Below are 25,005 nucleotides of genomic sequence, written 5' to 3'. Positions count from 1 at the left end.
TGAACTTCAATCCAGGGGGCCAGTGGCGTAGCTAGGATTTTTTGAGTGGGGGGGCCATGGGGGGGCTGTTCTTTCTTGTGGGGGGGCCGGAGGTTACTATCTAAGCGGTGCGCCACCTTGGTTGGCGCGGAGCGTACAGAGAAAATTTGAGATTTCAGCACCCCCCAGATCGCAGGAGATGGCACCTGTCAGGCAAAATAGCAACCAAAAAGATGTGCAACTTTGGTGACAGAAATGCCCAAAAAAAATTTCTCTTTCATGCTGACTGGCCTTGCCAACTCAGCCAGACTTTTAACTTGAGGGAAATTGGCATCATTTGTCGTTTCAAGGTGTCAAGGCCTTTCTCCTAACTCAAACCCCTGTGGGCTACCGGTAGGTTTGTAGGATATGCCCATATGTGGACTTAAATAGCATTAGAGGAAGGGGATGGAAGACTAACACGCATCGATGTTTCGGTAATGGTCCAAATTGGTGGCTCGGTGCTAATTAGGCCATTTATTGGGTTTTTTGAGGCAGCTGTCATCAGAATCTGGGTTTTTGTGCCAATCGATGACCGATAACATGTATTGGTATGTAAATTTCTTCTTCATATATCTAGCAACACTCTAAAAACAAATGAGTGGATTTCATTCCATTGGGGTGATCACTCGGCGCACTTCAAATTAAGAGTGAAATTTAACTCTATTGGAGTTATCCCTCACTCCTAATATGAGTGAATATAACTCTATTAGGAGTCAAGATTTACTCCAATGGAGTGGAAATTCACTCTTATACCGGAATGTGCTCAGTGATCACTCCCATGGAGTGAAATTCACCTATGTTTTTATCAGTACAGTACAGTGCATATCATCATAGACGTACTACGTACGTTCGTATATCAGACGCACTCAATACCAAGATACGATATGGTCCTGGAGAAATAATTTCCACTCATCATTTTTTAAGGCGATACAGTAGTGAGTAGTGAACAGGCATAGCCGCATGTTTGCAGGAATTTCAGAATTACCAATATTTTATATCTCTACCAGTAGTGGAAAAACATGTTTCGACAGATTCGTGGGCATAAAGTAAGTAGTTTTGTGGAATATTCAATGACATATCAGAGGCGGATGCAGGGTTTGTGACAGGGGGGATCTGACTGGTCCAGCCGTGCCTGAACGTAAGACTATCTAAGCGGAGCGCCATCATCGGTTGGCGCGGAGCGTACAAGAAATTTTTTGGCTTTACAAACCCCCCAGATGGCCGGAAACGGCACTTCCCGAGTATTCTAAGCTGCATGTACCTAGCCTGAAAATATGGATCTCATGTCTGCAATTTCTCAATTTATGAGAAAAAAACAATCTATGAAATATGGTATTACATATCAGGTGAGTTGAGATGATACAAAAATCATAATGCCTTTAGCCCCCAATCCCCTCCCGTTCCGTCACCACTGTTTGATGCAGGGCCGGATCCAGGATTTTGGAAGGGTGAGGGGTTTGCTCATGAAAAATTCGTTAGCGCATCCTAGCAGCCTACCGCTCTGTAACCTCACCGCCCAAAAAAATTTGAACACCACATCAATTTTGAAACTTTTCTGTCTGAAAATTGAGATTGTAAGACATTTTTGGCACGTGTAGCACGCGTGCACACTATAGTTCATTTGACGGAAAAGACACACCTGGCTGACTTGTGAGGATAACCGCTTTTCTGATGTCCTACATGTTTAAAATTGGCGTTTAATTTAATTATTTTTTTCTCTTTCTTTTTTTTCTCTTTTTTTTTGGCCAAGAGCAGGGGGGGGGGTCCGGACCCCCTGGATCCGCACCTGCATATATTTATTTGACTCGAGGCAATATATGAATACCTGATACCTCGGCTCAGTACAAACGGTGCCAATCTTTTGATAGATTGTTGCGCTAGGTGGAAGCACTGAACATATTCAGCAGATATCGATATCGCGCAGCACAACAAGGTTCGTGGTGTATGGTCGCAATCGTCGCATCGACCATTGCCATGCCATGCTGTGTGACCATTCTCATGATTACTACAGATATTGTATTATTCTTATTCTACCAGATGCAGACGAGAAAATTGTGTAGGCTCTATTTCCCAAATTATTGAGCAAAAAATATTAGTGAATCGCACTTATTTTTTTTTTTACAACATTTTTTTTTACCCCATTCCCAGTGGGGGGGCCAGTGGGGGGGCCAGCCGATTTCATGGGGGGGCCTCGGCCCCCCCTGGCCCCCCCGTAGCTACGCCACTGCAGGGGGCTCAATAGAAACTGCTTTGAAACTATGTAAGACACATATGGGCCCAATTAAAGTATTAAACACACAATGGCCCTATCGAGCCATTCACACAACCCAACTGTTTACCTTGATGCAAACATGGTCCAATTATTATACAACTTCATGCATGTGACATGTATAATATGACGAACCATAGCCCTAGGAGGCACCAACAGTTTGATACTTGTTCATTCTCTTGATTATGGAATTATGCATCTCGATAGGAAAATAAAGTTGGTTGATTTGAGCATCCAATATATGATTTATATGAATTACTTATAATAGTCTAATCGGAAAACTCACAAAGTTATAGATCATGGCTGTTCTTTGGATGTAACCCAACCCCCTACCATAAGATGCCATTTTCTTGTAGTTTCTATGCTCCTCCACAAGTTCCACATGAATTTTTAGGAATTCTATATAATTTGAGGTTTTCCCAGTTTTTCCCACTTATTGGTAGGAAAAACCTCCCGGTAAGAACCTGGTTTTTACCGGGCGGTAAAAACCGGCCAACCCTGGCGCAGCATTACTTAGGCCCAAGCCTAACTAACATTAGGCCTGGCCTATTTGTTACCGTAAGTACGACGACCCTATGCGTAGCATCTATTATAATTAATATGTAGCCCTAACACGTACAGTAGACACAGTCTAACAGTAACAGTAAAACTACAGTAGTCATAGTCTACACACAGTTACCGTATGGATGCTTCACTCGAGCAGTTTTATAGTACAACTTTCTGCTCTAGAAAAACACTTTTCTGATGGTATTTAATAAGAACAAAACTACCCGCGAACAGTTTTATTGGGTATTTCATTATTTTAGATGAAAAACTGCAAAGAAGTAAAGCTTTAGTCAGGCGCGTAGCCAAGAGGGGGGGGGCGGAGGGGCAGCCGCCCCCCCCCTTGAGCATATTTTTTTTTTTAATTTAATGTTTTTATGATATCGCTAGTAATTTCAAAAGAGGAAATGCTAAGATGCAACTGACAAGGCCTGGGAAGGGCCATTTCCAGCGATCTGGGAGGCATTTTAAGCCAAAATTTTCTTGTACGCTTCGCGCCAATCATGATGTCGCTACGCTGCGATAGTTTGCAATGCCGTTTCTACGGCTCGGATAATTTGCCTACATTTTCGCCCCTCCCTTGGCTGATTCCTTTTACTAACCATTTTCTTTTTATCTTTTGTGAGCAAGATTGCGCGTTTACGAGAAAAAGTTTCAGACAAAGGTCACATTCAGCCTCTTTCAAAGTTGTAAGAGATACGAACTTTTAATAAATTCTTAAATAATCGTTCGTAACTTAAGAAGATTAATCGTTCGTAAGATACGAACGATTTCTTGTTAAAACTTCTTAAGTGACTTACGAAGAATTATTTAAGAAGATTCGTAAGGAATCTTTATGAAATAGGGCCCGCTCCCGGTTTACATGTTCGGGGCAATTGAGGCATATGAAAACGGCTGATTATGTAAGACTAACTAGTTTGTTATCTAACAAGTAACATTTAGATCTCATCTTGTTGTGTGAACGCCGAGATGGCCTCGTTATTGGGGAAAACGTTGAAGAACTTCCCTAAAAATTCACTTCAGCAGCTTCTCAGGAAACCTGTTATTAATTATGCACCTTCTTTTACCAGTGTTAGGTAATCGGCCTTAATACTCTGTAGTATGTTTTAGACCCAGTCTTAGTATGTAACGTAGCCTAACGAACGTCGGTTAGAGTAACGTTAGCACTGTAAGAGTAGGCTACAGCTAGGTCTAGCCTAAGCCCTAAATTTCAGTCACAGGTCAAACGTTAACTAAATTGTAAATTCACCGACGATATTTAGATCATCAGCATTAAATATCAAAGCTTTGAATATTCTTTCTTTCAAGTTCAACGGTGCTTTAGCAAAACTTAAGATTTGCTGTGTAAGAAATAGAGATTTCCAGTTAGCCTACTTTCTTGTGATAAAAGCATTCAGACCCGGCCTAATGTTGTTAGAGTAACGTTTCGAAAACTGACCCTATTTTAAGGCTGTCTTACACTACCTTGAAATAGGCCTAGTTCCCTCAAAGATGTAGCTATGTATTACTGTGATATGATTGAAACAAGGAACAACTTCTGTATGTACAGTATTAACCATCAGCGTATGACTAGGCCTACACTAGTCTATAGCCTAGGCTACATGTCAATATTTCTTTTATTTTCCTTTATATATTCATTTAAATATTCATTTAAATTTTGGCATTACCAGGCCTACAGTGGTCTGGGCATAACTGTGTGTCAATCATATGAAACTGGCTGTACAATGGAGAGACCATTCCCCACACAAGTAAACTAACAACTGAGGAATGCCTCTGGACTTAAGGATATTGCAGACTTGAGGGAAAGTTTATAACAAATAGGCCCTAGAGTTATTCATATTCAGTCACCACCAGTATACAGTGTGTTTCAAGTGCAAAACTTGCATAAGTACACACTCTCACAAATTATGACACGTTTCAAGTGCCTATGTGTCACAGTTACATAGGCTAGAACAGGGCTTTCTCAGATATGTGGTACCCTAAATCATCTTCCCTGAGATTCCTACCTGGCAACCCTGCACATTTCTCAAATTATAATTAAATGTTTATGAGTTTTCTTTTATCTGGCCTGTGCCCTGACCACTGCATTTCTCCTATGGCCATTAATAATGCAAGGCTGGAAAACCTTGCGAACCTGCCGAACCAGGTTTGCGGGAAATCCGCGATGCCTGCGGGAAATCCAGCCCGGCTGGAGAAAAAAAAATTAATCGAGGCGAACCTTAAAAAAAAAACACGAAGGAGCAAAAAAGTACATCTGTAAAAACAATAAGGAAAATTTCAGAAGAAAAGTTTCAGAAACAAAAGAAAAACGTCCAGAGAGCGTGCTCGCAATTTTAGTCACAATAGCCTATAACGAGTAATGATGTGTCCCCAACCCACTCACAAAGGGAAATGTCACACGGACACACACGGCCCAGCGCAGAAAGGTTGCTGTAATAAATCAGCCTCGCGGGAAATGTTTTGAACAATATTGCCATTCCACATTTGTTATACTTATATTGTATGTTAGTTAGTATGAATTTGACTTCAATCCAGTGTTCCCTCTAAGGTGCAGGATTCCCTTCAACTGACTCAGTAATCCCGCAAAGAAAACATTTGTCTGCTGGAAATCCCCGCATCGTTTTCTTGCATTCGCGATAAGTTTATACTCAATGCACATCGTATTCACTTGACTGTAAAAAAACTCCGAAAATCAGTAGAGAAATTACCAATTGTGTACGAAAAGTAAGTTGGTACACCTTTCAAATTTTACGAAAGATCCAGCAAAACACTTTCGAAAAATTCACGCAAAACTGGCATATCGTGCTAAATGCAACTAACGTCATGTAAAGAAGGCTCTAGTACACCCATTTATGAATAAACCGTAAGACCACATCTGGTGTTAAGCAGGGGGAAAAGAAAGTAGTTTCTAGAATTTCAAAAAGTACGGAAAAAATAATATCCTACCATAGTTAAGTGCCTAGCAAAAAGCCTAACCACCTCGTCGGTTATGGATCTCACGTAACTACAAAAACACAACTAATTGTATTTTGCGAACTTGACATTTTCTACAGGAACATGGAAATAATATTAAGCATTTAGTTAATCATGCCAAGTGGCCTAAAACATATTTTATTACAAGGTTTTACTTTCATAAAGATGGCCATGGCTAGTGGGGCCTCGATGTGCTGCGTGTATCATGGGGAATACTCCATGAAACGTTTCTTGGAAACGTGCCAAAAATGTTAACAAACAGGTGTAAGACAGGGGATGAGCGCGCAGTTGTTTGGTAAGGTACGGTACCTGGGAAAATTCGCAGCACATGTACAGTAAGTAGCCTACCGTAGTATATAAGTAGGGACTGTACTGCAGTTGTAAACTGATGTACGTATAGTGTGCGCTATTCATTGTTAGGCAGTCTATAAACGGGGCTTTGCCGAACGTTGTTTGTTTCATAATATCGGAAGTTCTGTAAGTTAAACTTTTTAAAGATTGTAAGGCAGATTAAATCTTTTGTTCATTTTAAAACATAATATAGCTACTCTAACTTGTCATTTTCAAATTTTCATCAGCTTCGTGACAATTTAAATTCAAAAAGTTGTCAGTATTCTGTATCCTCAACTGCGAGTTTTTTATCGCCAGACACGCAAAAATACCAAAATTTTCCGGGGTCTTTTCCCCCTCAACCCCACAAGGGGTTCCACCCCTTGACCCTACCAGGCCCCTAGGGCGGGCCCCTGGACCCCACGCCTTTATGCTTGCACGCTACGCATGCTCAGCGTGTTTGCTGTGCGAACACCGGCGGGAAATCGGAAGTGTGTTTGTGGGAAATTGAACAAGGTTTTCCAACACTGTAATAATGATGGTTGGGTGTTATGTTTGTAGTCACTTTAAGTTAATGCAATAAAGCATAGAAATTATAATGCAGCACAGTCCAGTATGTAACGTAATGTAAATATATTCTTATCAAACACATTACATGCATAAAATCGCAAAGCATCTTACAAGCATAAAATTAAAAAAAAACAAGCAATATAAGAAACAAGAAAATTATCAAATGAAACCCAGTAAAATTGCAGCATTTATACAGAAAACAATGAGGTAAAAATAAGATAAAAGAATTATGAAAAGTTAAACGTATGTATACAAGTTGTGCAACTACAGTATGTCCTACTATGGAAAGGTCTGTAATAATTTGACCTCTTCAAGCATTTCATGCTCATTAATCACTTTGTACTGTTTCATTTTGTTTTCTTTAGGCACAAGCAGTGGCAACCTGATGTCAAGTATGTCGAACCATTCACTAAAGCAGTAATGTACCCAGACGAGGTGACATCTAAGTGGCCTGCACCTCCATGGGATGGTAAGAATCCAGGAGATAACACCTTATACCATTGATACCTTCTAGTATAATCTTTCCTACTTTTTGCACCACTTGTAACAATTGATAATGAAACTCTGCACCCCAGATGTGGATCATTGCTTTGCATATTAGTTGCCATATATAGGGCAATGTAGTGCTTATAATGATGTACATCGGTACCACATTATTCATAATTGTAACATACAGAGACAATACTGTGCAGTGATAATTTGTAATTGATCATTATCTTAGTAGGTGTGTTGTCCTGAGGCCCTGTTAGCTCCCCTAGTGGGATCAAGGAGCAATGCACCTGGAATTCAACACATTGTAATGCAATTTAGGTGGCAAAGACCGCTTTAAATTGTGTACATCAGTACCCCTGGTTTACATGACACGCAGAGATTAAAATTGTTATAGATATAATTGATATATTTTCATACAAATACACACACAAACCTTGTGTAATTAACTTCATGATGTTATAATGTTGGTCGTGCGAGACACTCATCAATGCGGATGTCGCATTGCATCCTCTTCTTCCTCACCAGATTTAATCAAATGAAAATCCTTTCAAAACTTGTGTATATGGTGGTTATAATTTTGCACCCCCTGGAGCCCTGCCTCACACCCTCTGGAGCCCTGCCTTGCACACCCAGGGAGCTACACTATCTTTTATGTTGCCAAAAATGCACTCTGTGCTGGTGCTATTCATTACAAGCCAAAATGCATACAATACACATGGAACCAATGTTTAGAACCACCAACTACTGGAGATTGGCTGGACTGACATAGTCAAATGGATGAAGGTATCTGACCTTCAGCAATAGAATTTCCAAGTTACTTGATGGTACATAACCTTGCAAGCTACAGCACCTCAATTACAATAATAACCAAGTAGTTATTTTTATGATGCTTAAGTGACCACGAATGTGGGAGAAACTCGCCAAGGCCTGTGTAGTACAACTTTTACATGGATGGCTTCTAAATCAACATTTTAACTCAAAATTTGAATCTTTTCAATTTAGAAAGTCATTTCAGATAGGGAAAGGGTAGAATGCTCTTGGATGAAAAACCCCACCTTACTATGAACCCAAAACCTCCCCATTTCTTATACCTCATTGCTTCAAATGCCATTGCATTTATCCATTCGGACACAGCACCGGTTCTTACTGCAGTGTTTTATTTGTGTCAAATTTTTGTTGTTTCGTAGTCAACAGTCACATATAAAATCAAATTCTAAGAAGAGATTAATGGGAACAGACATTAATGATTAATGAGATTAATGGGAACAGACTACATACAGTACAGTAGGTCTGTGCACATTCTCTGTTTTAATACTTCCTCCTATTTGTCCTTTTCAAATCACACAACGAAAGATGAGACTAGATTTAAAAATTAAACAAAATAAATTGTGACAAGGCTATAAATAATTACATTCAACTCGAGACAAGAGCTTTCTCAAGTTTGAACTAAACAATTAATAACTCACTTGTTATTAACAGACGCTCCATTCTACACTAACACAATAGTCAGTCACTCAAATAGCTGTTGATCATAGCATGTATACCTTGAATCAGCTGGTGCCTAGGATTATTTAGTCTCACTGGTTGCTAGAGTCTAGCTGGTAGACGTACATAGGAAGTGAGAGGTGTGGACAGTATTTTCCCTATTTTTTTTATATTTTTTTTCATATAAATATTCATTAGATCGAGATCCTATCCCAGAGAAAGATGTCGCCAACTTGATTATCAATTTCGGCCCTCAGCATCCAGCAGCCCATGGTGTCCTTCGTCTTGTGATGGAACTCAGTGGAGAGGTTTGTACTTAACAAACAATAATACTAGTATTATATATCTAAGGATGTAACCTTGTAACCTTTATACATGCACAAATTATGTCTTTAATCGTTAGTCCCTATAATGTACGATCAATAGGTCAAATTTATGTTAAGAAAACCTAAACAAGCAATACAGTATGTATACATTATTGATGAGTTAGGTCAATGATCAAACTGAACAAACATAATGAGGGCAACATTCCACTTTGTCCATAAGTCCTTGTTGATATCTCCATGGCAACTGAAATTGTTTTCAGTGCACATCTTTGTAGCACCCGAGGTGATTTTACGGCACTAGTCTTGTTAGTATTGGTATAGTAACAGTAGGTCCTATCTGTACTGGCTTAATACTGGTAGACCTGAAATAAGGATGAAAAGAAATCAACTGTTTCCTACATTTTCAAGGCTTATTCCTTAAAATGAAATATATTTCAATAACCAGATAAATGAATGTACCCCTCGCATCGATATCGGCAATAATCAAAGGCCCAAGTGTTGCTTATGTTTGGTAAATGAGTCTGTACACCTCTTCATCATTTTCTCTTTCATATTTAGACTGTCATTCGTTGCGATCCTCACATTGGGCTCCTTCACCGCGGTACAGAGAAACTAATCGAATACAAGACTTACCTCCAGGCATTGCCCTATTTCGATAGGTTGGACTACGTATCTATGATGTGCAATGAGCAAGCCTTTTCATTGGCTATTGAAAAAATGCTAAATATTGAGATACCTGAAAGAGCCAAATGGATAAGAGGTATGCCAGGGCTGTAGTTGCTTGTAATAATTGCACATTGACAGGACCTAATGTAAAGCCACAGCATGGAAATTAAATTGATGTGTTGTACTTCATTAACACTGCTGTACTCTCTAAACGTCAACCTTGGGTTAGGTATTTCAGTATCTCTGCTTATTCTTACTGTATACAATTTCAGTAACCAATAATTTCTCTTAAAGCCCTGAGTGAGCTGTCTCAACTTTTTTCCACTCACTAACACCTTGCCATGTATATCTGTATACTCCCCTCGTGGTCTCCAATATACTGTTAAAGAATTCTTTGAAGAGATATTTCAAGGTAGCATAATCTTTCCTATTTAACCAATAGTTTCTAAGTTTTGTGCATCTAAGGGTACTAAGCAATACAAAGAAGCATTTAATGGACACTGTAGTGTATGCATGCTAGGCACATCAAGAGTTGTCTCTGTCACTATGGTTATTCTTGAATCTTATGTAACGGAATTCCTTGATTGATTTCCTATAGATGGGTTAGTTTTAGATTATGAAACATTAAAAGTACCAAATGTCTATTGCAAAGTAAGTAGAGTTGGTGGCATTATTGTCAGAAGAGATTACATGGTTATTTCCCAAGACGAACATCAAGGGGTATCCTATTCTATCGACACTTTTCAAGCAAGAGTGTTGAGGAGACCTCGTCCACGTTATTTATATAAACCTAGTACTGTTATCATTCTCGGTAAGTTATTATTGGTCATGAATATCAGTTGATTGTGTGCAAACTTCTTTGCAATCATGTGGAAGGGAATTATGGTAGCACGCTTTAAATAATGTCTCAAACAGCAGTAAAGGATCAATATAAACTATAGAAAAGGATACCAAGTGTTTACCCAATTTTGATATGTTTTCAATTTCGACAGTACTAATGGCAGAGATGACTCGTTGTGCTAATCATATGGTGGCTGTGGGGTGCCATGCTCTTGATGTTGGTGCAATGACCCCATTCTTTTGGCTCTTTGAGGAACGCGAAAAGGTAAAGCAGATACTTTTCTCAACGTTTGCCAGTTCCAATTTTATAAATGAGTAAATTGTTATTCCAAGACCAATAAAAATATGTTGAAGTATAAATTATGAAGTTTCCAAAACAACTATCTTCCTTCATTGCAGTATTATTATCCTTAATGTAATTTAAATTAACTTAACTCAACCCTAAAGTCTTGTTCCAATATAATGCATTGTTTGTTTATAAAACTACTTATTACTGTTGTGTTTGTCATTATTAGATTGATTGGGGTGTGTAGAGGGATGAATCATTCTGCATGTAACTGTCATTGACCTACTGTATATATAGGTCAAGCCAACCCTCTTGCTGTGCCCTACCACAGTGAAGCACATCACTGCAGCAGTACCTATGGTAGCAAGAACACAGTGCATCAGCAGCATGTGTTACATTATGGACTGCACTAGTAGTTCAAATGCTTTTGTATGCTGTCATTCCTATTTTTTGAACTGTTCCATGCATAATGTCCAAATACAAAAAATACTGAATGACTATTTTTTAATTATCATTATTTTTATAGTTGTTTGAACTCTCTGAGAGAGTTAGTGGAGCAAGGATGCACGCTGCCTACATTCGTCCAGGAGGGGTCTCACAGGTGAGTCGGTCTTTCTCATAGAACAATTTGTATGTTCCTGAGCAGCTCTGCTGTGCAATGACAGTAATTATTGTCATTATTTTGAGATGATGTCATCAAGTCTTTTGTGCTGCTCACATGCAGGTTTGCACACATAAATTTCCAGCCATTCTATGTCAGGTGACGAGTGGCACGATCGTTTAACTTTCCATGCAATGTTTTTAAACTAGTCAGAAGCTTCACATGATACCAGGATCCTGGCCACTGCAGTGCAATCATGATTGTAACTAGTGTCAATACTTCTGGGGTCACAAACCCCAGAGCGCTGGCTCTTTGCCCTCATTACTTCTGCACAGACTGGCGAGAGTCTCATCACTTCTGCACAGACTAGCGAGAGTCTCATCACTTCTGCACAGACTAGCGAGAGTCTCATCACTTCTGCACAGACTAGCGAGAGTCTGGCTGCCGAAGTGCTGTAGTTCTATAACTAGCTATTTGATAGCAACCTTGATGACTGTCATTTACTTACATTTAATGTCTTTTTGAATCAACACGGTTAATGCCACCCCTTATGAGATGTGGATGTGTGTTGGGTCAGCTTTATTACCTCCCCAAGGGCAAACAAGATCCTGATCCCCCTTGCCTTATCATATGTGAGTAGGGCCAGGAAGTGAGAGTTACTGTCACTAAACTCATGCATTCTATTAATATAATTCATATTAGTTTGTACAATTGAGACTTCTTATGAAATTGCTTTTGAATCCATTCCTACAGGATCTTCCTCTTGGGTACATGGATGATGTATATGACTGGGTCAAAAGGTTCTCCCTAAGGATAGATGAACTGGAAGAAATGTTAACATCAAACAGAATCTGGAAGGACAGGACCGTTGGCATTGGTGTTATAACAGACGAAGAGGCACTCAATTACGGCTTCAGGTTAGAAGATGTCAATAATAGTTGTTACGTCAGGTTCTAAGAGAGTATCGTAATATAATCAAAAAATATATTAATTAAAAGAAGGGATTTTCAGTGGATATTTCTGAAAGCAGATTCATAGATTGATTTTCATCAAGTTTGTATTATTGTTTCATACAGAGATCTGAAGTAAGGAAGACAGGTACCATGCCTAGACAGGTTTCTATTAAAAAAATTGAAGAAAAAAGTCTAAGAGTTCATAATTAAATATTAAAGAATAGACTATAGAAATGAAGATAATTATTACCTAACCAGTAAAAACTCAAGTCTTTTGTTAACACACCTAATATAGGCATGAAACAGTGCAGGCTTGCAGTGAATATTGGTTTTAGTTCTTACTTAAGGATAATGGGCATTATGATGGAAGTACACGTTACAATGTCATATTAAAATGACCTGTTATATCTCGCTTTCTTTTTGCTCTAAAGTGGAGTTCCCCTGCGTGGATCCGGAGTCAAGTGGGACCTGAGGAAGGTACAGCCCTACGATGCTTACGAGCAATGCGATTTTGACGTCCCGATCGGATCCAATGGAGATACATATGACAGGTATGAGATGTATCATAATAAGTTCTTTGTGTTCATCAAAACCTGTCATAAAACTGAAGGATTCATAAGGTGCAATCAAAAGGGATTATCACGTATCAAGGATTGATCTTGCCTCTAGACGAGAGAGATTACATGTGTCATACAAACTGATCATCAATTGGCCTTCCAAGAAATGAACTTCAGACCTGGCAGCATTGCATATAGTCTTTATTGGCCGGTTCCCAGATTAAGCCTTTCCAAATTTTAAGGAGATGCCATGTCAAGTTTTGGTGAGAGCTCCCTCCTCTAAGTGTTACTTTTCTTTTCTCAGCCAGTCAGGGAATAATTTCACCGGTATCGCATTGCAAAATGCAGTTATGCAAAATGACCCATCCCATTAGCAATATGAGTCCAAAGATGTGTAGTAGGGTGTCATAGTATCTTATTAAGGACAAAGTTCAGAGCTTTCGATACTGGTTCACAAAATTTGTACGGTAAATGATAAAATAATGTCAGTATGAGTTTTTATTATCCATACCTGAAAAACCTGTATTGATTATTGTCAGCAGAGCCATATAAAATTGGCATTCTGATTTTTGACAGATTCTGTTTCTATCAATATTAAGGATAAATAAGCAGTTGCAGTTTGAAACTTGACTTACAGCTATGTTAATACTTTCCCTGTACATTCTTACAAGTGTTTAGATATTTTAAACATTGTAGTAAGTATGTTTCTAACAAAACTTTTCTACTTTAAAGAGAAGCCGTCTCGAGAATTTTGTATATCCCCCATTTATTTATTAAAGCTGTTGTAAAATGTTCAACTTCAGCAAAATCAAACACAATTATGCAATATCCTGTTAACCTGGGAATTTCAGGTCTATCCGTTCCACTGTTACTGGATTGTTCCACCTATTTTAACTGTTTCTTGTGACTGCAATATTTGCGCCACTTATCAAAAGTGAAAGCTCATTTTTGTATTTTTAAAGTTATAAAGAATATATTTCACTGCAGTGCACTCCAATCTACCCCTGAGCCTAAATAGTTGGTATCATATTACCATGGCCCCCCCCCCCCAACTTCTGATCAGACTTTGGTAGCAATGACCACTTCCTCTCTTTTACTGAATCTATCATTTCGAAGACCTATACATGTTGATATCTCTGGACTACATGAAAGTCACCGACATCGTCTCCAAAGCATGGAAATTTTGTGTTCAAAATAAAGTAAAACTGTTAGCAAACTCCTTATCCACTAGAGAGCCTGTGTAGGAGAATTGCAAAAGTGGTGTTGTGGTGTAAGAGGAATTACAAAAGCTAAGTTTAATGTCTACAAATACACTGATATTTTATTGTTATATTTTTTGTTATACTGCTATATTTGTTATATAGTTATTTTTGTTATATTATATTTTTTTTGTAATATTACATTTTCTGTGATATTTTGTTTCATTTCCTCACAGATACCTTTGCAGAGTTGAAGAGATGAGGCAGAGTCTGAGGATATGTCTCCAGGCACTGAACAACATGCCAGAGGGAGAGGTTAAAATAGATGATAACAAGATTGTACCACCAAAGAGGGGCGAGATGAAAGTGAGTGCATTAACCTAGTAGACTTTGTGTGGAGTCCCTAACCTTTCAAGATGCTTTTTCAAGTTAATCCCAACAACAGAAAAGCCCTGAAAAATCAACAGTGGATTTAGAGAAAACTTTGATTCTGTAGCTAAGGCCTAAAGTACATGTATACTGTGTGAAATATTGATTGTACAATAGAAATATTGGTTTGTAGCTATAACAAGACCTACACTTCACTTCACTGATAATAGATGCTTGCAATTTGAACATAAAACGCAGCTTTAGTTTCGATTGCAAGGAAAAAGATGAGCAAAGACGACGTGATCAGTCCATTAGGGTCTGTAGTTGATTATAGTTCATGGGATGGAAATGAAAACCTGGAAGTTATTACAGGGGTAACAAAGGAAACAAAATGACAGGATTGAAGTGAGCTTAGCATTCTAAAGTGTTTCATCTGTAAGGAAATATTGCTCGCAGTAGCGTAATGTTACGTTTGTATTTTCTTTTTTGTTTTTTCTAACATAGGATTCTATGGAAGCTTTGATTCACCATTTCAAACTATTCACAGAGGGCTTCCAGGTGCCACCTGGTGCAACTTACACAGCTATCGAAGCACCTAAGGTATTATACTGATTTATCTCTTTGAGTATATGTTGCAACATGAAGGCTTTGTAAAATGAACCAAACATATACGCAGTTTGAGGTATTGGGATCTTTCTTACACAGTTATTGAGTCACCTAAGGTATTATACTGATTTATCTCTTTGAGTATATGTTGCAACATGAAGGTTTGGTAAAATGAATTAGACATATACACAGTATGAGGTATTGGGATCTTTCTTACACAGTTATTGAGTCACCTAAGGTATTATACTGGTTTATCTCTTTGAGTATATGTTGCAACATGAAGGTTTTGTAAAATGAACCAAACATATACACAGTATGAGGTATTGGGATCTTTCTTACACAGTTATTGAGTCACCTAAGGTATGATACTGATTAATCTCTTTGAGTATATGTTGCAACATGAAGGTTTTGTAAAATGAACCAAACATATACACAGTATGAGGTATTGGGATCTTTCTTACACAGTTATTGAGTCACCTAAGGTATGATACTGATTAATCTCTTTGAGTATATGTTGCAACATGAAGGTTTTGTAAAATGAACCAAACATATACTGAGGTATTGGGATCTTTCTTACACAGTTATTGAGTCACCTAAGGTATTATACTGATTTATCTCTTTGAGTATATGTTTTCCAGAAAGTGATGGATTAGTTGGGAGATTGATATTGTGTGAAAGCTAGTTTCACCAGTTACCAGTTGAGCTTCTTAGTTCATGTATAAAAGTCACCTATAGTGCTTTTTATCTCAGAAATGTTAGGGACATGTATTGAAGCTTGGTTCATACACTTCATCCTGATTGTGGTCAATGTGGGGTGCTCATGATTTTTCAGTCCTATACTTTTGCCTGCACAATGTTTATGTGTATGCAGCAACATTGACAGTTGGACACATTGTGCACCTGTAGCTTCCTGATCATATGCTTCAACATCCATCTTGACAATTTGAACAATGGAAATAGAGTCAGGAATATAGAATCATTTTGCTGATGTCATTATCAGTGACGTTGTATTCAAGTGGTTTGAAGGGACAAGGAAAATTGCAATCTATGAGTGGCTGGTTTCCAATAAAACTTCAGGGAGGCAAGATTGACCAAGAAAACAGAAATAAAGAGAAATCATAATACCTACATGTTCAAAGAGTGATGCAGTGTTCACACTGACGCACTCACTGAGGCAGCTATTTCTAAACAGAAATGATGGTATGGATTGTGTTGAAATTATGAGAGAACTTGCAGCAATAGATATTTGACAAGCTACTTGTGGGTAATGGAGGTCTGTAGAACTTTAAAAGTAACCTCAATTAATCAGAAGAGTTTGCTGACAGTGAGACTTTTCACTGCCTATTGTTAATCCATTTGCCTATTGTTCACTGCCTATTGTTAATCCATTTTTAATCCAAATTTGGAGCCCACCTATATTTTAAGGGGCTGCAGCCAATAGATTGGAAAGCCCAATTAGAGCCATGGCTCATTGTAGATGCTGGAGACGACATGTGATGGAAATCTAATTCAATTATTGCTTCATTTCCTCTCCGTTTGAATTTTTTTTTTTTTGTCTCTTGCTTCACCAGGGGGAATTTGGTGTATACTTAGTTTCTGACGGATCCAGTCGTCCGTACAGATGTAAAATTCGAGCTCCAGGATTTGTCCACCTGGCTGGACTGGATAAGGTTTCAAGAGGTCACATGCTTGCAGATGTTGTAGCTCTAATAGGTAAGCAGTAGTTCAGACATTCTTCAAGTTGGACCACTTTTTATGTACTTTGGGAGTGGGGCAGCAAATTTGGCAACATGGAGTGTCCTTAAGATGCAAAATAGTGCTATATTTTGCAGGATTTTTATTTGTTTAAGAATTTGTCAATGGTTTAGGTTCTGTCACAAATTGTTATATCTTTCTGTACTATTCCCTAGGAAATTTTATAACGCTCTCTTCAAGTGTGGGGAGGGGGATTTGGAGCCCACCTATATTTTAAGGGGCTGCAGCCTCCCCCCTCACCCTCTGCAAAGGTAAACATGGCTGCACCCTTGCATTGTGACATGAACCTCAATTGTCCACAATAGGTCAGCAGTACTAATATCAATACATCACAATTCTTGTTTGCAAAGTGTGTAGTGGAACAAGTCATAAAGGTGAGCAGAAAGTTAACACAAGCCTTGCTCAGATTGTTACTTTCAAGGGTGATGAAGATCTTATTGGTAGGATACAAAAGTTGCATTCTTATTTGTGTAGAAAGAAGTGGCTATCTTAATAGGTTGCTAGGCTCGTAACATTGATAAAGAAAACTTCTCAATGTGGGACAGAGGTAGATTTATAGATAAGCAAGTACTGCTGTAGCCATTACAGACATATATAGTAACTAGATAGGTAAGTCTTTGTGAGTGTTTCAGTATTTCATAATACCTTTAGTTTAGGGTCAAGTTATATCTGTGACAGAAGACTGTCAGGAAAAAAAAATGAATATTATAAGAAGTTATTTGGGTTGAGATTAGCAGCTAAACTTGCTTGAACTTTAAATAATTACTCTGTCATATCGGTCCTAATGTGCGTGATCTGTACGGTTTAATGATCTCTGAATTAAAGTGACACGGTCGCGTCAAAGCGATCACATTCTGTGGACATTCCTGATGGTCTTGGTGATTGACTAGTTCACCTGTGCATTTTGGCAGAATGCAAACCATGCTCTAGAAAACATAAGCGTTAAGGTGCGTAAAACAGTGTCCCAGGACTAGATACGACTGATATGACACAGCCCTCTGTTGATTTTGGGAGTTCCAGGATAACCCCTTGAACTGGTGTACTGGAAACATATAACATGACTTCACATTATGATCAATTGAAGCCATTAACTGGTGTACTGGAAACATATAACATGATTTCACATGATGATCAATTGAAGCCATTAACTGGTGTACTGGAAACATATAACATGATTTCACATGATGTTCAAGTGAAGCCATTAACTGGTGTACTGGAAAATGTATTACATTGTTTCATGTCATGATCTCCTTTCCTTTCTTGTCCTCCTACAGGAACCCTGGATGTCGTGTTTGGAGAAGTCGATCGCTAAGAAGACTGTCGATAACATGTATAACTCCCAAGAGGAATATTACAAGGTTTCAAGTAGAGAGAGAAAGATAAAGAGAGACCCTTTGGAATTATTTGAACTGTGGATTCAGTCTTTTTACTATCCTAACACATATTCCTGTGTTAATTGTGACCTAGGACTTAAAAGACGAGAAAGAACAAATTCCAATGCTAAGATTATTATAATTGTTATCTTTTTTTTCTCTGAGCATGTGACATGGAGCGTTGAGTGGCCGATTTGTGTTAAAAAAGGGATTGAGAAATCTGACTACAGCTCCTTTCCTTACCGAACAAGACTTCAGTCTGGCCTAATCCTAGGTGAATGTCAAAATTGTCGATCAATGTAACTCATTGATTTGGAATAGAATATTAGAGTTCTCAACCAAATCATCATTATCTCAATTATCCAACACTTTCTTTCCTGTGTGTGGTCTTGAATTGATGACTTGATGCATTTAATAATATGATTTGAACCTTAAAAGACAATGATTTAGCGTATGAGTAAATTATAATAACCGAAACAAGCTTTTCTTAGCCCGATCTTTGTGAGGTCCTCTTCTCTTGTTTCTATTCTTGAATTCTAGAAAAGATGAAAGATAAAAACCTTGAACACTACGTATGATGCTAGCATGGTGTACCACTAATCCTCAATGGAGAAGCCCCTGGTTTCCCTTGATAAAGACTATTACATAGTGACTATGCTGAATGTCACACAGAACACATAGGCTACCAAACAACAAGTTTATGAGCTTTCATGTTACTTCAAATAAATAGTAAAAGCACAGTAAAGGCAGTACCAAGCAATACATTAATTCTATGTTTTAGTAGTTGAACTTGAAATACTGGACTAAACATAGTAACTATGCTAAATGTCACACAGGACACAAAAGCTACCAAACAACAAGTTTATGAGCTTTCATGTTACTTCAAATAAATAGTAAAAGCACAGTAAAGGCAGTACCAAGCAATACATTAATTCTATGTTTTAGTAGTTGAACTTGAAATACTGGACTAAACATAGTAACTATGCTAAATGTCACACAGGACACAAAAGCTACCAAACAACAAGTTTATGAGCTTTCATGTTACTTCAAATAAATAGTAAAAGCACAGTAAAGGCAGTACCAAGCAATACATTAATTCTATGTTTTAGTTGTTGAACTTGAAATACTGGACTAAACATAGTAACTATGCTAAATGTCACACAGGACACAAAAGCTACCAAACAACAAGTTTATGAGCTTTCATGTTACTTCAAATAAATAGTAAAAGCACAGTAAAGGCAGTACCAAGCAATACATTAATTCTATGTTTTAGTTGTTGAACTTGGAATACTGGATTAAACTTAAGTTAAATACTACAACTTTACTCTGTTGTAGCTTTTGTAGACTGTTTACTCCCTCAAGTTTATTTAGAGATACAACATTTGATGTGGAATGGAAGATACCATTGGATAAACAGAAAAACTGTCTTGAAATTTGAAATTTTGAATTCAAATCCGATTGTCCTTTCTTTTTTTGTGTTTTTTTTTTCTTTTTCATCTCTGGAAACTGTTGATGTGGTTGTTTTTCTTCTTTTATCAGGGATGACAAAAAAAATACATTTGTGGAAGAAATGATCTTATTTAAGAATATATTGAGGATGGTCCATTGTCATTAAAGTATTACAGGAACATGTTTTTTTGAAATAAATATTGACAATTATACATTGTTCTCAAGTTGAAAGTTAACTCTTGATATGGTTTCTTTTCAATTATTGTTAATTGTATAAGTAGTGAAAAGTCGAACTTCGCCAAATTAGTGGGAAAAATAATCGTGCAAAAATTCTCCAACATTTTATGCCAGGATTCGTACTTGTTAAGGTCCTAGTTAGAGCTGTTACTACGCAGGTGAAATTATCCTAAATTCATGCATGCGTTTAAAGTTTGATGTCGCCAATATCCCAGTTGATAGGTAATATATTTCATGAAAGTTCAAGAAATACAAAATTCATTTACAGATATTCGCTAAGAAAAGAGAAGCAATTTGCAAGGTACTCCATAGTAAATTTAATTTATTCTGCGAGCTCCTTTAATTTCCTTAATGCTCCCTGAAGGTTTAATTAAGTCTGTCTATGCTCGTCTATTTTCATGGTCAAAATGTCAAGAAAAACTTTTAAAAAAATGTTTCTTTAGTGAACTACATTTACCCCTTTTAGAACAATAAGATTTTAGGATGGAGTGTTCATGTGTAGATGGCCCCCACGTAGGCGGTGCGCACCTGGATATCTATTTTCTGTGTTTTCTGTGATTGGCTCTTTGTAGCAAAGTGTTATCTCACATTAATTTTTGTGGAGGAGTGTTATGATTCGACTAATCAGCAGTGTGGATACAACCATAGAAATTGCACTAGGAAGAAGGCTGACACAGTGTTTAAGCAGCGAAGCCTTGAAAATAGTGAGGGCGCTTTGCGTTGGTCGGCAAAAAGTCAGAACATTTGTACGTCTTCACCCATACATTGTGCATTTGAATTTGATTTCCCCCACTTTTACACATCAACATCTACAAGGTTGTTGGATATCTTTTAATCGTCGTCCTATCGTATGTGTAGTTCTACTCATGGGCGTAGGAGTCCAATTTTATTGGGGGGGGGGGTGTGGGCGTGTAACGATTTGTCCGAAAAATGTAACCAATATGGAAGGGCCTACTGGTGAGATCCCCTCACATTTGAGTATATTTTACCAACTTAGGGCTACTTAGATGCATAATGGTGCAACCATTGCAAGTAAATTCGAACTCGTTAATGGGAATGCCAACAGTGATAGATATCATAACATCGTCTTGGACAGAGAATGAAAGCATGGAGTGCGAACTGTGTCAAAACTCCATTCATGTTAGATCAGTTGGACAAGCTTTGAACGTTAGTGTACCTGAGGCATCAAAGAAGATTTTGCAATTGAGTTGGTGTTTTTGTTTTGGTAGTGCCGGAACCATTATCAGCATATCGCCCGAATTTTCACGGAAATATCTTGAAGGGGGAGGCTGCATCCCCGAGCCAGCACCCCCCCCCCAAACCAACGCCCACCCCGCCTCCTCCGGCTATGGTTCTGCTCCACTTAGCCCCTTTTACTTATCGTTTTTGTTTTCCTTTCTGAAGCGCCTTGACGCTTAAACAGCCCTCTTTTATTTTCGCTTTAGATCTTAATTTATGATTCACGTCCCTGCTTAAGCCAGTCGAGAGAAGTTCTTATTTAGCGCCACTAGCTATCATATCATGTTTCAGCCAGTGACGTCAGACTGTCAGACTTAACTGTTCTTGGCGTGGTATATGAACTTGCTAGATCGGTGAAACATTCACAATACGCGGAAGATCCTTATTGAGATGATTAAAACTTAAAATAAAAATATTTATGAATAGGATATAAAGAAAACGTAACGTCGAGACGTCATGTATTTTGGAATAAAATACTTTTATTAATTTAAATAGAAATGTACCTCTATCGTATCGTTTCGTTTGGTTGTTTTTTTGTAGATTCCAGATGAACGGAAAGGGGGACCACACACACAAACCTTTCGTTCAATTACATGGTTACATCTTTTACTTATTGTGAAATTGTTTTTGAATGACAATATTACCAAATTGACTTTCTCAAAATCATACCTTTACATATTCTTGGCGTGAAAGTACTAAACCTCGACGGTTCAAATTCTTTCTATTTCACATGTTTGTTTTTTCGACGTCTACATCGAGGCCTATGATTTGCTATAGCCTAACGTTAGTTATACATTGGTTCATGGTTATACATTCCGCACAAGCTGCACGATGTAAATGTGACGTCATGCATATAGATTCTGGGCTTACAGGGCGTGCATGTTCCACACCTCCGAATGTGATGACATTGACATTTTCGCCATCTTTGATAAACTGTGCACTATTTCTGACTTCTTTAATAAAACCGTTTTGTAGTAGCAAATGTTTTGTGCACATGCCAAGTAAATCATCACGAGATGCCTTTCCCTGTTTTCTTTCTCGCTATAGGCATGAATAACACATATGAAAAAGCACCAATAGCACACTGGAGAAAAAAATACGAAAAATACTATTTATTACTCCAAACGAACTTCTTAACAATGTTATGAAAAACAATTAAAAAATATTTTATCGTTGTACTACTAAACATATTACTTAATAGGGATTATATATGTAATTTCTTGCGACATATAATGATGATGCCGAAAGTGATTTAAACAGGAATCAATATGAAAGTGCAATTATAACTAATACGATAAAATATATAGCGCCTCTGGTTCAGTCCAGTAGTTCAAATTAATGTGTTGGTTTGAAAGCGAAGCTGCTGCTCCATTTATATATATATATATATATATATATATATATATATATATATATATATATATATATATATACATATATATATGCCTGTGCGAATATTGTATATAACCACGAACTAACCGTGTATAGCACTGCAGGGCGGACTGAGTCTTTAAAACCGGCCCGGGCTTTTTTTCACCTAGACCGGCCCATTATTCATTGATATGTTACTTACATAGTGATCACCGTCCTTGGGGAGGGGCCTAAGGGGTGTCCCCACCCCATTGAGATTTTTTTATTGAAGTTAAGAAATGCCTAGATGCAAAATGGTGCTACATTTCTCAATTTTGTATGTTACAATAATCCTTTAAAAAAGACCCAAAAATAATTTTCCACAAGCAACACTTGATTAAACTGAGAAAATTTAAAAACGTAAACAAAAATAAATGTTTTAGACTGGATTTTAGTTAGTTTTTCAAGTATTTTGTGACAACATGCTTGAAAAAACGAAAAAAAAAACTAAATATAATCCATTAGCACGGACGGGTTGCCAATAGCTCGTTCTTTTGTTTCGAACTAACAGACTAACTATAACTTGGTGATTTCATCAGCTGATTCCCACAGTTAAAAATATATTTCTACACAGCCCGTCTGTATTCTATTAACTACTGTGAAAATGAGCTGTAATTTTTACCAGCTCCCCAGCCCACACGGCATTGCCCAAATGCCCGTGTGGCCAGTCCGCCACTGATGTATAGTCTACAAACGCTCGTAATTATCCACATCCTCTCAGCCTCATAAACGTCCTTGAGAAAGTGTATTTCGTCGCAATCATTTTGGAAATTTGCGAAGGAAATGCGCTCGTTTATTTGAAAGTGCATGAGGGTCACTAAGTAATGAGGGTACCACGGTATAGTATTTCCTAACTTTTCCTTGGAACTCGACGCTGATCTTTTCTTTACCGGAAAGTCACGAGCTTCAATTACTTTTGGTTTCGATGATAATCGTAACCTATGCATTCATGTAGGCGGAGAGTGTGTGTGGTGTATGCGTGTGTTTGTTTTTCTATCTGACTGCGGACTTGAACAAAAGAATTTCAGGTCCTCGGTTGTGATTTCTAAAGAATCACCATGTCCTCGAAAGAATTCTATTGTATGGGGTAGGGTACGTGGATTTGAACAATGGAAAATACAATGGGGTCCTCGGTCTGAATGTAATACAAAAATGTGTGTGTGTGTGTGTGACACCTCGCTTGTAAACACGATATCTCAAGAAGGGAAGCTTGGACCAATCTAATATTTGGTGTATATGAGAACCACATTGAGTTGATGTGCCCTATCGTTTTAGGTGCCTGTCAAGGTTACCAAAGGTCAGTTAAGAGGCCAAAAACCAAAATATTAAAACAAGCAATAACTCCCATTGACAGGGTCCGACATGGTTGATATTTTGGGACTAGTTGTGAATGGGGTAAGGGATCGTTTCCAAACATAACGGTCATGTGATCCAAGGTCAATCAGGGGTCAAAAACTGGTATTTTTGTAATAACTTGAGAACAAAATGTCCGTCAAGGTTGGGAGTTACACTATTGTAATCCAGTAGTGGGCCCGCATCTGGGTGACCTTTGACCTCAGGTTGACCTCCGGTGACCTTTATCAGTTTTTTTGGTTGTATGAATTTTCGTGGCCATAATCGGATCTCAAAGGTACCTTCCGATCAAAATGATCTATGGTTGACCCCTGTACGACCTTCGTGTACGAAGTTATCAGAGGTCTTTTTTGTTTGTTTTTAATAACGACAGTTGGGATGGTCGCACAGGCTTGCCATGTTGCTTTTTGGAATCAGCGTGTCAAACTACATCTTGACCTTGAGGTCAAAAGGTCAAAGGTCAAATCTTGAAAATATGCCCATTTTAGGAGATACGGGGCAAAACAAAAAAAGTTTGTCAATATTTTGATATATGATATATGATATGATATGATATATGATATGATATGATATATGATATGATATGATATGATATGATATCATATCATATCATATCATATGATATCATATCATATGATATGATATGATATGATATGATATGATATGATATGATATTATATGATATGATATGATATGATATATGATAGAGCTCTTTTAAAAAGCAAAATATAAGTCGGAACATTAAGCTTAGGATTTTTAAGACTTTATTAAAGAGTATTTTTTTGTAAAATTGCGAACTGTGGGGCACAACGAAGGATCTTGATCGCAACATTGACACTTTTCAAAGGAGACTACTTCGAAATATTCTCAACATTAGATGGACCAATAATAATTGGTTATCAAATGATGAGCTCTACAACGAAACCAACCAAACACCTTGGTTATCCATAGTCGCACATAGAAGATTGAGATTTTTCGGTCATGTAGCAAGACTCCAGGAGGACGCTCCAGCAAAGGTTGCTTTAATAGAAGCACTGAGACATACTGCTAAATCAGTAGGAAGGCCCTTTACTACCTTGCTTGGAAAATAAAAAGTCGCAATT

General features: G+C 37.8%; 1 protein-coding gene across 1 annotated transcript; it reads left to right on the top strand.

Moving 5' to 3' along the window:
- The first annotated feature begins 3,741 nt into the window (after nt 1–3,741).
- LOC139977018 (NADH dehydrogenase [ubiquinone] iron-sulfur protein 2, mitochondrial-like) lies at nt 3,742–19,899 on the top strand. Its single transcript, XM_071985967.1, has 12 exons — nt 3,742–3,909; nt 7,072–7,175; nt 8,882–8,991; nt 9,568–9,769; nt 10,668–10,780; nt 11,328–11,402; nt 12,156–12,319; nt 12,787–12,906; nt 14,348–14,477; nt 14,985–15,080; nt 16,658–16,799; nt 18,116–19,899. Exons 1-12 carry the CDS (start codon nt 3,803–3,805, stop codon nt 18,151–18,153), a joined length of 1,401 nt encoding a protein of 466 aa, XP_071842068.1. The 5' UTR covers nt 3,742–3,802; the 3' UTR covers nt 18,154–19,899.
- The last annotated feature ends 5,106 nt before the right edge of the window (nt 19,900–25,005 follow it).

The sequence above is a fragment of the Apostichopus japonicus genome, chromosome 12 (genome assembly GCF_037975245.1).
Source record: "Apostichopus japonicus isolate 1M-3 chromosome 12, ASM3797524v1, whole genome shotgun sequence".
Taxonomy (NCBI): Eukaryota; Metazoa; Echinodermata; class Holothuroidea; order Aspidochirotida; family Stichopodidae; genus Apostichopus; species Apostichopus japonicus.
This window is presented reverse-complemented; position numbering and strand designations above follow the sequence as displayed.